Source organism: Echiichthys vipera (genome assembly GCF_963691815.1).
Source record: "Echiichthys vipera genome assembly, chromosome: 19".
Taxonomy (NCBI): Eukaryota; Metazoa; Chordata; class Actinopteri; order Perciformes; family Trachinidae; genus Echiichthys; species Echiichthys vipera.
The window spans coordinates 14780304-14794491 of record NC_139844.1 but is presented as its reverse complement, the minus strand read 5'-3'; the positions used below and the strand labels follow the sequence as shown (position 1 = coordinate 14794491).

Below are 14188 nucleotides of genomic sequence, written 5' to 3'. Positions count from 1 at the left end.
TTGCTTTCTAACAGTAACAGTCTGGAGAGTTGGTTATCATCCACGAACATATGAGCATGAAGATGTCAGTATAGCTGTTAATTCAGCATATGTTTTTATTTTATCTTTTTATTCTATCTGACCCAGAAATGGATTTATGTACGTAACATACCTTACTCCTAAATGTGTTGTATAAGGTGTTATATTGTACAAAACAACATAAAATAAGTGCATTCAACCATGAATATACTACCCCAAAAAAAGTATGCAATTTTCTAATCATACTTAACAGGAACAATAGAGAGCATTTTGCTGTTCTACTGCTCAACACTCCAGTCCAGCAGGTGGCAGTAATGCACCTTAAAAAAACTCAAAGAAGATGAAGTTTCAAGTTGAAAGCTCCTATCTACCACCCCCCCATGTGCCCTAAACACACCTCTTCCCCTTCACTTCCTTGTCACCTGTGCCACAGGTGATATGGATGAGCATAATGTGGCCTCCTCCCATCAGCAGTGTTTTTCCTAAGTGAGTAGAGATAACTGTGAGGTGTCTCAGTCAGAGGCTGTTGAACTTTTTTTAAAAAGTGACGTTTAAACCATGAAGGTGACAGACAGTAATGTGATACGGTTTCACCTTCAAGTTGCTTATGGGATAACTGTGAAGGGCTTTGAGAAGAAAAAGGAGAGGCTGTTCATCGGCGGTGCAAAGATCTTTGGTGTTCCTCTGGAGAATTTACCCAGGAGATACATCCCTGAGTTTGGACTGGTGCCCTGGTGAGTAACAGGAGCAGGAAGTTTATGGCATTAAACCGGGACAACAGGTCACAGAATAACCTTGTATTTAAACATGTTGCGTCTCAGCTTTTTGGTGGATGCTTGTTCATATCTTCTGGAGCGTGCTGGGACTGTAGGCCTGTTCAGAAAACCAGGCTCTCTTCCTCGCATTAAGAACATCAGGGTGAGATTTTAACCTTTTGACCTTTCTGACTAAAAAAGTTCTACTGGAGCAACAGCGTCGTCTGGTGGTTTGAGCAAACACTGGTTCTGGATCTGATTACTGTAAATAATGTTTCCCTTCTTGTTGGTGTTTCAGGCCAAGCTGAATAGAGGAGAGGGATGTCTGTCCGCAGCCCTCCCCTACGACATGGCGACGCTCATCAAACAGTTTTGCAGGGAGCTCCCGGAGCCTTTGTTCCCCTCTGAGCTCCACGCAGCTCTGCTCAAAGCCCAGGCGCTGTCCGACCTGCAGGACAGGACCGCAGCCCTCCAGCTGCTGTCCTGTTTGCTACCCGCCAGAAACTCCTCCTGTCTTCATTACCTGTTTGACTTCCTCTCCAAAGTCTCCCAGAGGTTTGAAAGAAAACTAATAATGTGGGGAAATGAAACCATTGTAGACCTCTGATTTATAACCTGGTCTACAGTGAGGTGATGGCAAATCGTCTAAAAACGATGGGGTGTTTCTTGTCTTTTCTTGTTCCCTTGACAGTTTACACAAACTGCTATATACTAATGATTTACTTCATGTGTTTTCCTCTCGATGCTGCTGTCAGATGCGCCGAAAACTTGATGACCACCTCCAACCTCGCTACAGTCTTCGCTCCGTGTCTTTTACCGCCCCCCAACAAGGCAGAGATGTCCGAGGGGCGACTTGAACTCAGAGTTCTCGTCCTGCACAGCTTCATTGAAAATCCCCACCTATTCGGTAACAAAACTAAGATAATGATACGCTTTGATTTAATTAATGGTATATTTACAGACTGGAGGTCTCTGCTATATTTGCTCTAGGTGTGATTCCTAAAGCTGTAATGGACAGTATGGAGTTTCTGATTAATTTCCATCCTCTGAAAGACGCAAAGAGAGGATATAGAAAAAGACACAGTTTGAAAGGTAAAACATAAAGCCTTAGAAAAGTTGTGCCACTCGATTTGTCTCGACTCAAAGCCTCTTTCATTACATTTTCTCAAAAACTTGGCAGTAGTACGGTCTGTGAAGACGATGCCGTGGATTCAAGCGAGGTCGAAGGTCAGGCCTCCAGTGACTGAGCAGAGCCAAGAGTCCTCCTCAGGAGACAGACCACCGCTCAGGAGAAGCCTCGGCCTGGAGACTTTCCCCAACGTCCTGCTGTTTAGGACCTGTATGCCTTCTGCAGGTAGGGGCCCGGCGGTTTTCATCATGGTTTTGGGTGAATGTATTCTACATTTTATTGTTTGTACTTTTCCAGAGATTTGATAAAATATAAGATCAACACGTTCTTTTAAAAGCAAAAGTGTTCCTCAGCCTGTCTAAACCTGACTTAGAGGATGATGGTGCATCCTCAGACGTTACAGTTTCCATCTCCACACTGGGTTATGCACATGTAGGACTTTCTCTTCCCTTTCCCTTAACAACTCGTTTCCTTATGGACCCGAAAAATGTGCTAGCTGGGCCATGTTTTCTTATTTTTTATTGTTCGGTTTTGCATCCCTACACAATATGAGGCTGTAACAGATTTGAATTTCTCTATTTGTTTTGTACAGAATGTAATGATATTTAAAATTGTTTATAGACCAAAGTTTCACACCTGCAGCAGCTTTGTTGCACAGTCACAGCCCTGCTGCCAAAGAAGCATTCAAGACGCCACAAGACAGACTAAAAAGGTAAATTATAAAAGCAAGGTAATTCATTTCTCAGGATAACTTTACAATGTAAAACCAATTATGTAATTAGATAGAAGGGAAATGAGAGATTTAAGACCGACAATGTGATTTCTACATCTGTTTCCTGTTAGAACTAAAATAATAAAGTATAATACCAAAGTGAATGATAACCCTGGGATGTTCACATTGTGTTATGATGCATGAATTCAACAAATATCAAACCATACAAGTAAAACTGTGAAGGACTGTTGATAGCTTTTTTGAGTGGCTTCATGTCTCAAACAACAACATCTCAATTCTTATCTACATAATCTAATGTTTTATATTTGTTTGTTTTGTTTTCAGAGATCTGCGTTTGGGTCATTTCCCGAGGTTCATCAGAGGACAAGTTGCAGACGGCTCTCCTGTGCTCACTGGTGTCGGGAAACTGCAGCTCACTCCTTGGAGAAGACGTATTTCACTATAATGTTTTAAATATTAAGAAGCGGTTATGTGGGTCGCCCCATGTTACTGCAGCATTATAGGTTCTGATGTCTGATAGATCAGTTTATATTTATTAGGTGGGTCAGTGTCTTAAAGTAGATCTTAAAGAAGTTACATTTTAACCTTTTAGTGAGTTTGACTGACTGTTATATGGATGCACTTTCACCATACTTCTATATTAAGTGAATATTTTTTGTTCAACTTCTGTTCTCTTTTACCTGTGCGTGTTATACTTTTGAATTAAAAGTGTTAAACTGATGATTATTATAACTGATTATCTTTGATGCAAAAACCAAAGGTCCAAACTCAAAATGGCAGGAAACTAGGAAGAAGCATTTCACAACGGTGGATGATCAAGAACAATAAAAACCAGCAGTTGAATTATTTTTATTTAAACATACTGTTTCTAGTAGTGACATTCAGAGGTGCCATGAACACAGAGAACCATTAAAGAACACATAAGAAGTCAATAAGTCAGCAAAAACAAGAAAAATCAAAGTACAGACCCAGAAAAAGACAAATAAAAAGGACAAAAAGACTAGTTTATAGTCTGATTTGTCTTCATTTAACATGTCCGCACTATGCATGCTGATGAATATTGTATCACACTGAACAGATAGGCCGAATCAATGGCAGTGCCAAAGTGAACAATAATCAATAAACATTTATTAAGCAACAATTCCAAACATTCACTCAAATTCTAAGCTTTGCATGTTATATTTGGCATTTTTCACTTTTTTTTTTTTTTTGTCCTGTAAAGTAACAGTTTAATCAATGATAAAAAACAAGTCATTTCACAGAATCTTATGACAATATTTGATGGACCTTTTTGATTTTCTTCCAGCTTGCGGTTTCCTTGTGTTTACGCAATGACAAAGTTCTTGAATCTTATCTGACTGGGATTGGATTACTGCAGAATTTCTTCTGTCAAAGAAGCAGAAATGAGGAAGAAGTTTTTTCTTATGGATTAAACTGATTCATCCATTTTTGACTGTCACACATGGTAAACAAACAGGTAAATTATCACATCAACATTCACTGTTGGGTCCGTTCTGCACAATAAAACAGGATGTATGAAAATGAAAAAAAGATCTTCATAAAGGATCTTGACAAAAGATGAAAAGTTTTTCTAAAATGTCAGAAATAAACAAAGTAAGATCTATGATTTAAAATAAAACCCTACTTTAAAAAATGCAAACTTAAGGTTAATTCTCCTCCCATGGAAAATAAAAATAAAATGATGACCAAACACCATCCTGGCAAGAATGCTTCACATGCTTAATTCAGCGTATAGATATTTATGCTGTAGCTTCTCATTCTGGTCTTCTATCTATTGTGAATTATAAAAACGTCAACAACAACAAAATTAATGAATCTGAAGTTTCAAATTAAAGTCCAAATCTGGTGCAAACGCTAACAGGAATTGTATGTAACTGACAAAAAAAACCCCCACCAGTTATAAGAATCCTAATAAATCACTTGGACCTCACAACGCTCACTGAACATCAGGGAAACATTATTTTGATATCAGTGGTTTTAGCATGTCCAATACCGATATATGGGAAGAGTTTCTCAGGGAAAAAGGGTCTGTGCGTGCAGATGAGTCATGTCTTTGGAATCATAGAAGGACACCTCCCCCCTGTCACAGTCCAGCCGGACTCTGATCCTCTGGAGACGCTTCTTCACTGTGACAGTCTTACCAGATATTTTAGTGTATTTTCCACCGTGGTACCAGATTCCATATGGTTGTGTAGCATTAAACCGTCCCTTCCTGTTAACTGACTCTTCAGTCAAACCCACAGTCCATTCAGGATGGTCTCCTACCTCCACCTCCCAGCTGTGCTTCCCTGAGCTGAAGCCCTCAGAGCCCAAAACATTTGCATACTTAGTGAATCTCTCTGGATTGTCAGGAAGCTGCTGCTTTAAGTCTCCATGTCTCACACTGGTCAGATCATCAGACAGATGGAGACAGGGGTTAGCAGTGTTTGGGTCCAGAATGACAGGACTAAAGTGGACCTTCTCCTTCATCTTCTCCCAGACTCTGAAGGACAGGTTACCCAGGTGTTTGGCCACATCTATCAGCGCTCCTGAGCCCAGCTGTGGATCTGACAGTGAGCGCTGGACTCTGGCTCTGATCTGAGTGTCTTTATAACTGCTGAGGAACGACACGTTGTGTTTCTGCAGGTCTTCTTCGACAGCAGAGATACTTTTTGACAGAGCGGAGATCTGCCACTGAATCATCCTTATCTCTCTGCTCACAGTCTTCCCTTTCTGCTCCTCCTCGTCCCTCAGAGCTGCCAGTCTGGACTCCTCTTCCACTTTCAGGAAGTGGTGGAGCTCGTTGAACTCCGCTCTGATCCGCCTCTCTGTGGACAGCACCTGCTTCTTGGAGTGTTTCACCATTTCACCGTACATTTCCTCCACTTGTTTGTGTTTGTCCCTCTTGTTCTGAAGAGACTTTAAGTCATAGTTCAGCTGCTCCTTCAGGTCACTGACTGCTTGTTCTAGAGGAACCACCTTGTGACCCTGGTGGAGAGGGAAGTCACAGACAGGACACACAGCTCTCTGCTCATCCTCACAGAACCAATAAGGGACTTCTGGATGTTTATCACACACAACCTCCTCTTTGTTCTTTTCTGTTTCCCTCTCAGGCGAGGCCTTATTCTGCCTCTCAGCAAAAGAGTCAGCCAGTTCCTTCAGTGTCAAGTTCACCGCTGGTTTGTCTGTTGAAGACTTTGCTTTACAAATGGGACAGTTTTTGTTCTTAGCTTGTACCCAGAATTTCTGCAGGCAGCTCGAACAGAAGCTGTGGTTGCAGCTCAGAGACGCAGGGTCCCTGAAAGTCTCTGAACACACGTGGCAGTTCAGGAAACTTTCAAGAAGAATTTTCTCAGCCATTAGCCCCGGAAACGTGACTTTTCTTTCAAAAAGCAAAACTCACCAAAACTGTGTCTCGTTTTGAATTGCAGACATCCTCCTGATTTGTATTTAGAGTAGTTTTAGTTCACCCTGTAATGGCTTCTCACCTCCGTTCAGTAATGTAGAAATCAGCTTTAAGTTTCACTTTCAATCCTTAATAAACTGACCAATAGTATCCAGCTGACTTTTATTTATTTATTTATTTTAACCAGCAGATGGAGCTATTTGATTCAACATCACCGATTACATGAGGTGCTTTCGAAACGACAGAATCACCTTTAGGTTGAAACAAATTTAACTACTATTACTACTTTAAATATTGTTTCGGGAAATAGCATGTCGATTCATGTGAAATGCAACCAGAACATGAAATGACATTTTTAATGAGGCTCGTTGAAGATGATTACAGAGAAAATGGGCTCATAAAGTGATTCAAAAATGTCTGTTTTGATGGTGTTTTCTGATCTCAGCTGCAGAGATTTTCCTTCTCAGTGCGGTGTGTTTGTGGGCCCTGTGAAATAAGTGGCCACAGTGTAACAGCCAATGGGAAGAGAGGATTTTTGGTTTCTTAGCAACTGCATCTGAACCGTGAAGTGCGGCGGATCGCATCCTCCTCCAAAGGTTGCGTAATGGCCACTTATGGTTACAGTGGAAATAATGTGTTATCCCTTCAAAATAAAGTGTTAAAGAGAATGAACCTGGGAAAGCAACAAGTTAAAAAAAAACAATTATTTTAGAACAACAAAAACGCATTAGTCTCTGCTTTTGCCCAGTCAACTTTAATCCGGATGAATTTCGCCTAGAAACAGATTTTTTTAAATGTTTTTCATCGTGTTTGTAAAACCGGATTTTATTCTTGAAACCGGAAATGCACGTATTTTTTTTCTGCTCAGCAGGTCCAACCATCAGCGGACACGGTAAGAACAAATACACTGAATCTATTATTTTTGTTGGGTCATTTGTGATGTTTTCTATTAATAAAATCATACACGTCCTTAATTAAATGTAATTAAATACACGTTTATTTATGAATGATGGTGTTTTTGTGTTTAATAGACATCATAAAGGCTATTTATAGAATAGTTATATCGGCTCTGTTTACAGAGTGGCGCACCAAGGCTTTAGTATTAACCTAACCATTAAACCGACAGATAGGCCTACCATAAAAACACCTCTTTTCCATATTATATTCCTCTAAAAAAATCTAATTAGCCTGTGGTGTTTCTAAAAACGCAGCTGTGTTTGCACATAATGACTGTCCATCTTTTGTGTGGTGGCCTATAATGTGTTTTTCTCTCCCCAGATGACAGAAATGTGCTCGGCGGTGCGGTTGTCGTTGCTCGGCTTCCTCCTGTGCCTGCAGGTCGGCAGAGCTCCAGCCCGCAGCCCCCGCACGGCGGACCAGGTGTCTGAGGCCGACATACAGCGGCTCCTGCACGGCGTTATGGAGCAGCTGGGCATCGCTCGGCCCAGGGTGGAGTATCCCGCACATCAGGCCACCAACATTGTTGGGCCCCAGAGCATTCAGGGTGATGATACTGATGTTGTTTTTGTTTTATGTAATCATTCCTCTTCTCATTCTTAAATAACCCCAACAGTCATGTAAAATATAACACTGGATCAAATCAACCCATTTTGACCCACTGGTTTTCTACCATTAAATGTACCCAGTGATATATTCTCTCCTGTCTGTCCCAGTGTGTATATTCTGTCTTTATTACTTATTTCACTAAGTGTTTTATTATGTAATAACAAAAAGTGTCAGGACTGGAGAGCAATGTACAGATATACTCAGATTATTTTATTTGACACAAGTTTATCTGACTAACAAGCCACAACTATAAATAAAAAAGACCCATTTACTATCATACATGACAAAGACAAACATATCCTCAAAACAGAGATTTATTATAATTATTATTTGTATTTTTACTTTGAAAATGGATGAAAAAATAGAATATCTAAATCATGGGTGTCAAACTGATCCAGTAAAGGGCCGTGTGGCTGCAGGTTTTCATTCCAACCAAGCAAGAACACACCTGACTCGACTTACTCAATCACCTGAACTGTCTTCACACAGTTGATTTGTTGGACCAGGTGTGTTTTTGATTGGTTGGAATGAAAACCTGCAGCCACACGGCCCTTTACTGGATCAGTTTGACATCCATGGTCTAAATAGTTGCAGATTAATTCATAATGAACTTATTTAAATGTTGAATTCAAGGATCATTGATGGGGCTTCACCCTGCGAACAACTAAAAGATAAAATAAATGACATTTACAAAACTGTAAATGCTTCATTCATGTCTGTATTATGAAGCTTTTTTCTCTACCTGCCAGCGCACTTGCTGTTATTTATTGCAGTGATTGGGAAATTTGTTTTTCTCCACAAGGTGGTGCCCACGAGGGGCTGCAGCACCTCGGCCCCTTTGGCAACATCCCCAACATTGTGGCCGAGCTGACCGGAGACAACGTCCCCAAAGACTTCAGTGATGACCACGGATACCCAGACCCTCCAAACCCCTGTCCCCTGGGGAAGACAGGTAGAGCCCCTTGTTTTTAACACATTATTTATTAAGTATTATGTCTCAGTATGAATATCAGGGCAAATGTTGCTATCAGTGATGCCACAAAGCTGATTCTTCTTTGTTTTTTATTGTATTTATTTGCAGAGGGGGATGTAAAGTAAATTTACTCAAAAACTGCACTTTGATGGGTACAACTTTGAGGTTCTTTTACTTATTTGAGTCTACATTTCAGAGGGCAATATTGTATGTTTACTTTTATCCTACAACTTTAACTATTCCTTTAAAAAATGAGATTCTTGCAGTAAAAAACAAGTGTTTATGAAAAATGCTTTTTATTATAAATCAAACTACCAATAGATTATATGAGTACTGATGAAATGATGACAAACCAGTTAATTTACAACTAGTTTGATAAATGTCATTTTCTAATTTATCTTTTAATTTACCATTTTTCTGCCGTATTTTTTTCGTCTAATACTTTTTCACTTCATACTCAATGCAGTACTTACGTGTAACAGTGTTTTAACAGTGCAGTGTTAATTCAGGATCTGAATACTTCCTCCACCACTGTTTCATTGCTGTTTGGACATTTATTTCCTGCGTCTCATCGCATCCCCAGCAGCAGACGGCTGTTTGGAAAACGCTCCGGACACAGCCGAGTTCAGCAGAGAGTTTCAAAAACACCAGCACCTATTTGACCCAGAGCACGACTACCCGGCCCTGGCGAAGTGGGTGAGTACGGAGCAGAGACTTATAACTATTTTTTTATTTTTTTTTATCACAGATCAATCAAAAGGTGAAACATGCTCGTTACGACAGTAGTTACCAGAACTCCAAATAGATTGTTACTCCCAAAAACAGTCCAAAGGTATTGAAATTACAATAATATGAACCAGAGAAAAGCAGAGAATCTTGATTAAAACCATACACAAAAGCCTCATTTAAAGTTCTTCACCTGTAAATAAAGTAGGCCTGTATCACTGCACATGCTTTTTTTAACAGGCATTGAGACTAAGAGCTACATGTCATCAAATATTGGAAAAGCAACCCTCTCACACAAACTAAGAGAGTGTGTTCTGAGTGCTATACCATGAAGTGTTGTAGCAGCATGATAAGAAAGTATTTTAGTGTCATTGTCTAACATTTGAAAAAGACAAAAGCATGCTGGGACCCAGCCGTTACAGCTTTGGTTTCTCATGGTCTGCTCATGCTGGTGACGCCTTAACAACCAAATGAAGACAAGATTTTTTTTCCATTTAAAAGATCAAACATAACAATAATTTATTCTTGGATCTGGTTTGGAGAAATCACCCCTTTGAGTGTTTTCATTCCGTGAAAGGGCATTCAAGCAATTTGTTGACTGTAATTTAGCAACAAAGGGATCGCCTGGCTGTAAAATAACAGATTCATGATATGACATGTGTGTTTCCTTTCAGAACAAGGAGCTTTTGTACCAGAAACTGAAGGGAGGACCCAAGAGAAGAAAAAGGGTATCGTGTTTGTTGTCTTCTCCCTTTGTAGTATTGTGTCTGAGAAACCACATCAGCAGCACCATATCTACCCCTGAAGGGAGCGATGTACTCTTAAACTCAAGTGATATTTTCTGCTCCAAGCTAAGAAGCTCATTCTGGATTTTGTTCTAGTCACTCAGATTTTGAAGGGGTAGTTCGGATCTTTTGAAGTGGACTTAAACGAGGTACTTATCTGTGTATTACCGACAGTAGATGGGGGACCGCACATCCCCAGTTTGAAGGAGGCAGGAGGACAGTCATGGAAGCTAAACTGTTTACTGCTGTGGGCGGTGCTAACCTATAATAATGGATATTGTTAATATGTTTAAGTGTATATTTAGAATATTTTCCCAACTTTACTTTGCTGTCAGACAGCCTTTTTTTGGCAGGGAACTGAAGCTCTCTTCAAAGCCACAAGACTCCTTTGACCTTGCGGAACACAGGAGTCGCTGGTCGACTGCTGTCATGCCATCGGCTAGTTCATTTGTGTTATTGTGTGACTTTGGTGTTTTAAAAAGGGTTATGAACTAACTTACAAATGAACTAACCGATCTAGGCAGCGTTAAACCAGCAACTCTCATGCTCTGCGAATTAAAATGACCGTTATTGTCAAAGGAGTCTGGTGGCTTTGAAGAGAGCATAGATGGCTATGACCGGGAAGGGTTGTCTGACGGTAAAGTAAAACGGTGAAAATATTCTAAATATAGCGTACACTTAAACAGATTTTCTCTTTTTATAGACAAAATATCAACAGGTGTGTATGATATCTTACGAGATATGACGTTCTATTCAACGGCATTAAACGGCGACTGGAAGTGTAGAGTGACGGTTACGTTTAGGCAACAAAAGCAGACGATTATGGTTATAGGCGTTAGAAACAACTTGGTTAGGATTAGAAAAAATTGTCGTGGTTTGGCTTAGTACTCCCGGCGCACAAACGTCGGTCCCCTGAGCTGCTTCCCCCGTCCATATCAGTACCTCATTAAACCACACTTTAAAATATCCAAACTTTAAGTCTTCATGTACACGTTGACAGTCTGTATAGTAATATATTTCCCTGCCTCCCTGCAGAGTGTCAACCCGTATCTAATGGGCCAGAGGCTGGACAATGTGGTCGCCAAGAAATCTGTCCCTCACTTTTCTGAGGAGGAGCAGGAGGAAGAGGCGCCGGCAGTCTCTGCTGCAGGAAAATCCACCGCCTAAACTTGTGCGCCTGCAAAACTCACTGTAATATTAAAGTATACTCTCAGATATGAGTTTGTAACACTTCATATTTAAGCATTTTGGTTAACAAGAAATGGATTTGTGACTTCAGTGCAAGAAAATATGTTTATTTTCATTGTATTGCCATAATGGTAATTAGCCTTACTGTATCTGTCTTACAATTGGTGCCTTTATTGTTTTAGCATTAATTGGTAGACCTTTACAGTGCATCAGCCTTTATTAAAGCATCAAGATCTGATAGCTGGCTCAAGGCAGAGAAAATGTAAAATTATTTGTTTCTGAAGTGCAAATCTTCTTGAAAGGCATGTAGATTTTGTGTTGAGAGTTCTTTTGACCCTGGCATTTCTGACGGTCAAGAATGAACCAATTGGAATATTATTATAAGAGGAAAACAAGTCATTATCAGATGCTTAAAATTCAACCATTTAATCCAAAATGCTAAAATACAGTGTGTTAAAATCTTGATGGCAGTGTACAGTATCGCTGTATAAAGATATGATTTGGAGGACTAAGAAAGTTATTATTCATGGCTGTACAGAAATTAATTTACTCTCACAAGTTTCCAAACTTTATTTTTTCTATGTCTTGATATAACCAGTTAATCACCTGTGTGTCTTCAGCAGTAAACACATTCAACCAAGATCACATTCTTCAAAGTTAATTATAGACTCTCGGCTTTTGCTTTGTCATGTAAAGGATGAACTGCGTCACTGTAGCATGGCAATTATTGTAGCTCCTATTCTGATCAATATGTATTCTCATCAAAATACTGCAGCAAGGAGACTCTACGGGCAGCACTGAATTTCTCCTGTCATTTGATCTTGCCAAAAAATGTTTGTGTTTGTTTTTTTCTGTAAAGTCAAATAAACGATTTATCTGCAATGACAAAAGTTTGGAGTTTTTTTCATCCTTTCAGACAGATAAAAGGATCAGGGTTTTTTTTTTTTTTTTTTTTTTTTTTGGGGGGGGGGGGGCGTGTTCTGTTGAAGCCCGACACAGTTTAGAAAACCCCTCAGCATGTCATTTATAAAGCCACTGAGGAGGAAGGACCTGAAGAAGGTACGCGTGCTGTAAACTGACTGACGGGATAAGATTTTCTCGTGTGAAGCTTAAATAAACATCAGGTAACTCAATTAAGAAACTACTGATTTTTATTTTGGTGTTTAACTACTAAATTATCATTTATTTGACTGTTTATTTGTTACTGTTTGATGCGTAACTCGCGCGTAAAAGCTGTGCGTTAAATCCTCACAAATACACGCGTAAAATTATCTCCATCTGTGACTGACTTTTGTGTCGTTTCCCTTCAGTTTCAATGATGAAGACCACATCAGTGCTGATCTCTGCGGCAGTTTTGGCGCTGCTGCTCAGCCCGCTGAGGAGCATAGACGCTGCCACCTTCCAGGGCGCTTTCCCACACCCAAACAAATACAACCCAAACGAATCGGAAAGATGTCCACAACCCGCTATCAGTGGATTAATTTCCCGTGGGTTGGGGCCTGTAACCTCAACCGATGAAGTGCTGGAGTCCAGTCAGGAAGCGCTGCACGTCACGGAGCGCCGGTACCTGCGGCTGGACTGGTGCAAGACGCAGCCGCTCAAGCAGACCATCCAGGAGGAGGGCTGCCTGAGCCGCACCATCATGAACCGCTTTTGCTACGGACAGTGCAACTCCTTCTACATCCCGAGGCATAATTACCAGGACGGGGACGCCTTTCAATCCTGCTCTGCCTGCAAACCCAAAACCTTCAGCACCGTCACTTACACCCTCTTCTGCCCGGGTCAGATACCCAGCACCCGGAAGAAACGGATCCAGCGCGTGAAGCAGTGCCGCTGCACAACAATAGATGTGGATTAGACGCAAACTGACTGAACTCCAGGTTGATGATATCTGTTTCCATTGGAGGAAAAGTGCAGTTTTGCAAAGATAAAAAAACGGAGTGTATTTGTATTTAAAGGAGGAAAAAGTGGGAATTGGAACGTACCTGCGCTCGGTTTTATTTTTATATTGGAGAGAAGATGCTGATCATACCACACAAGTGGTTGATTCGGGTGCCATTTCCCCTCTAACATCAGTGGTGTACTGCAGTAGTTAGTGTGGAGGAAGTGGGTTTACTCTCCCAAAGATCCCAATGTAGTTTTGGCTGATAGATGGGTAAGCTGCCAGGGAAAGCCTACTACATATATCTGCTTACACCACTCTACTAAGATAATGCTTTATTTAATTGTTAATTCACCACACTGTCCAAATATCTTGTCAAATATCAGTCATTGCTTCCACAAAGTCAGTTTTTTTGTTTGCTAACAGACTTGGATGATTTGTTGTCAAATGCTTTTAGATGCAGGGATGCAGGTGAACTGATCTGAAACACGAGTGTTTAAGATGAAGGAAGGCTGGTTTGTAACAAATTCTAATGTCATATTTGTTGTGGGCAAAAGTATGAGGACATCTGCGAAGGACTGGGATGGTTGTATTGTTTCCACTGTGTGGGATGTGACACTTATCATGATTATAGAGATTTTTTCTTTTTTCTTTTTTATCACCTGCACTGCTAAATGCCACTTCATTTCATGACTGTGTATACTGTTGCCTGTGAATAAAAACAAGCTATGAATTCACATATTTTCTGATCAGTGATTTTATTCGTAGAAAAACATATTCTAGGGGGGGATTAAAATCAGTAAAAATCAATGCAAATAATTTGCGTACAAAGTTCGATACAATAATATAAATACAGGGCTTAAGTTTATAATATTAAACTCTAAATATTGCACATTTATAACTTTAGCTTTAAAGTAAAGTAGTTTTAGGTAGCAAATTCTGCAACAAAACCCAGTGAATGATGATTCTACATAAGGTAAAAGTACCAAAACAATCAAAGTTGATCCTGTGTTTACTAATTTCAGTT

The 14188-nt window shown here is 40.2% G+C and overlaps 3 protein-coding genes across 3 annotated transcripts; 2 read left to right on the top strand and 1 right to left on the bottom strand.

Moving 5' to 3' along the window:
* Positions 1 to 4669: 4669 nt before the first annotated feature.
* On the bottom strand, positions 4670 to 5995 carry LOC310962068 (nuclear factor 7, ovary-like; the record flags this gene model as incomplete). The annotated part of the gene is made up of 1 exon (XM_083934420.1): positions 4670 to 5995. One exon carries the CDS (start codon positions 5993 to 5995, stop codon positions 4670 to 4672), a length of 1326 nt encoding a protein of 441 aa, XP_083790546.1.
* A 929-nt stretch (positions 5996 to 6924) lies between these two features.
* Positions 6925 to 12155, top strand: scg5 (secretogranin V). Its single transcript, XM_083934421.1, has 6 exons — positions 6925 to 6933; positions 7320 to 7545; positions 8410 to 8559; positions 9164 to 9276; positions 9981 to 10034; positions 11127 to 12155. The coding sequence occupies exons 2-6, from the start codon at positions 7320 to 7322 to the stop codon at positions 11256 to 11258; spliced, it is 675 nt and encodes a 224-aa protein (XP_083790547.1). The 5' UTR covers positions 6925 to 6933; the 3' UTR covers positions 11259 to 12155.
* Positions 12156 to 12597: 442 nt separating this feature from the next.
* On the top strand, positions 12598 to 13137 carry grem1a (gremlin 1a, DAN family BMP antagonist; the record flags this gene model as incomplete). Its single annotated transcript, XM_083934603.1, has 1 exon — positions 12598 to 13137. The coding sequence occupies one exon, from the start codon at positions 12598 to 12600 to the stop codon at positions 13135 to 13137; it is 540 nt and encodes a 179-aa protein (XP_083790729.1).
* Positions 13138 to 14188: the final 1051 nt, after the last annotated feature.

Bases quoted from the DNA above. Each gene is read 5' to 3' on its own strand.
- scg5 (XM_083934421.1), top strand. From the start codon at position 7,320: ATGACAGAAATGTGCTCGGCGGTGCGGTTGTCGTTGCTCGGCTTCCTC. The intron at 8,560-9,163 runs GTAGAGCCCCTT...TCGCATCCCCAG, and splicing joins CTGTCCCCTGGGGAAGACAG to CAGCAGACGGCTGTTTGGAA. The intron at 10,035-11,126 runs GTATCGTGTTTG...GCCTCCCTGCAG, and splicing joins GACCCAAGAGAAGAAAAAGG to AGTGTCAACCCGTATCTAAT.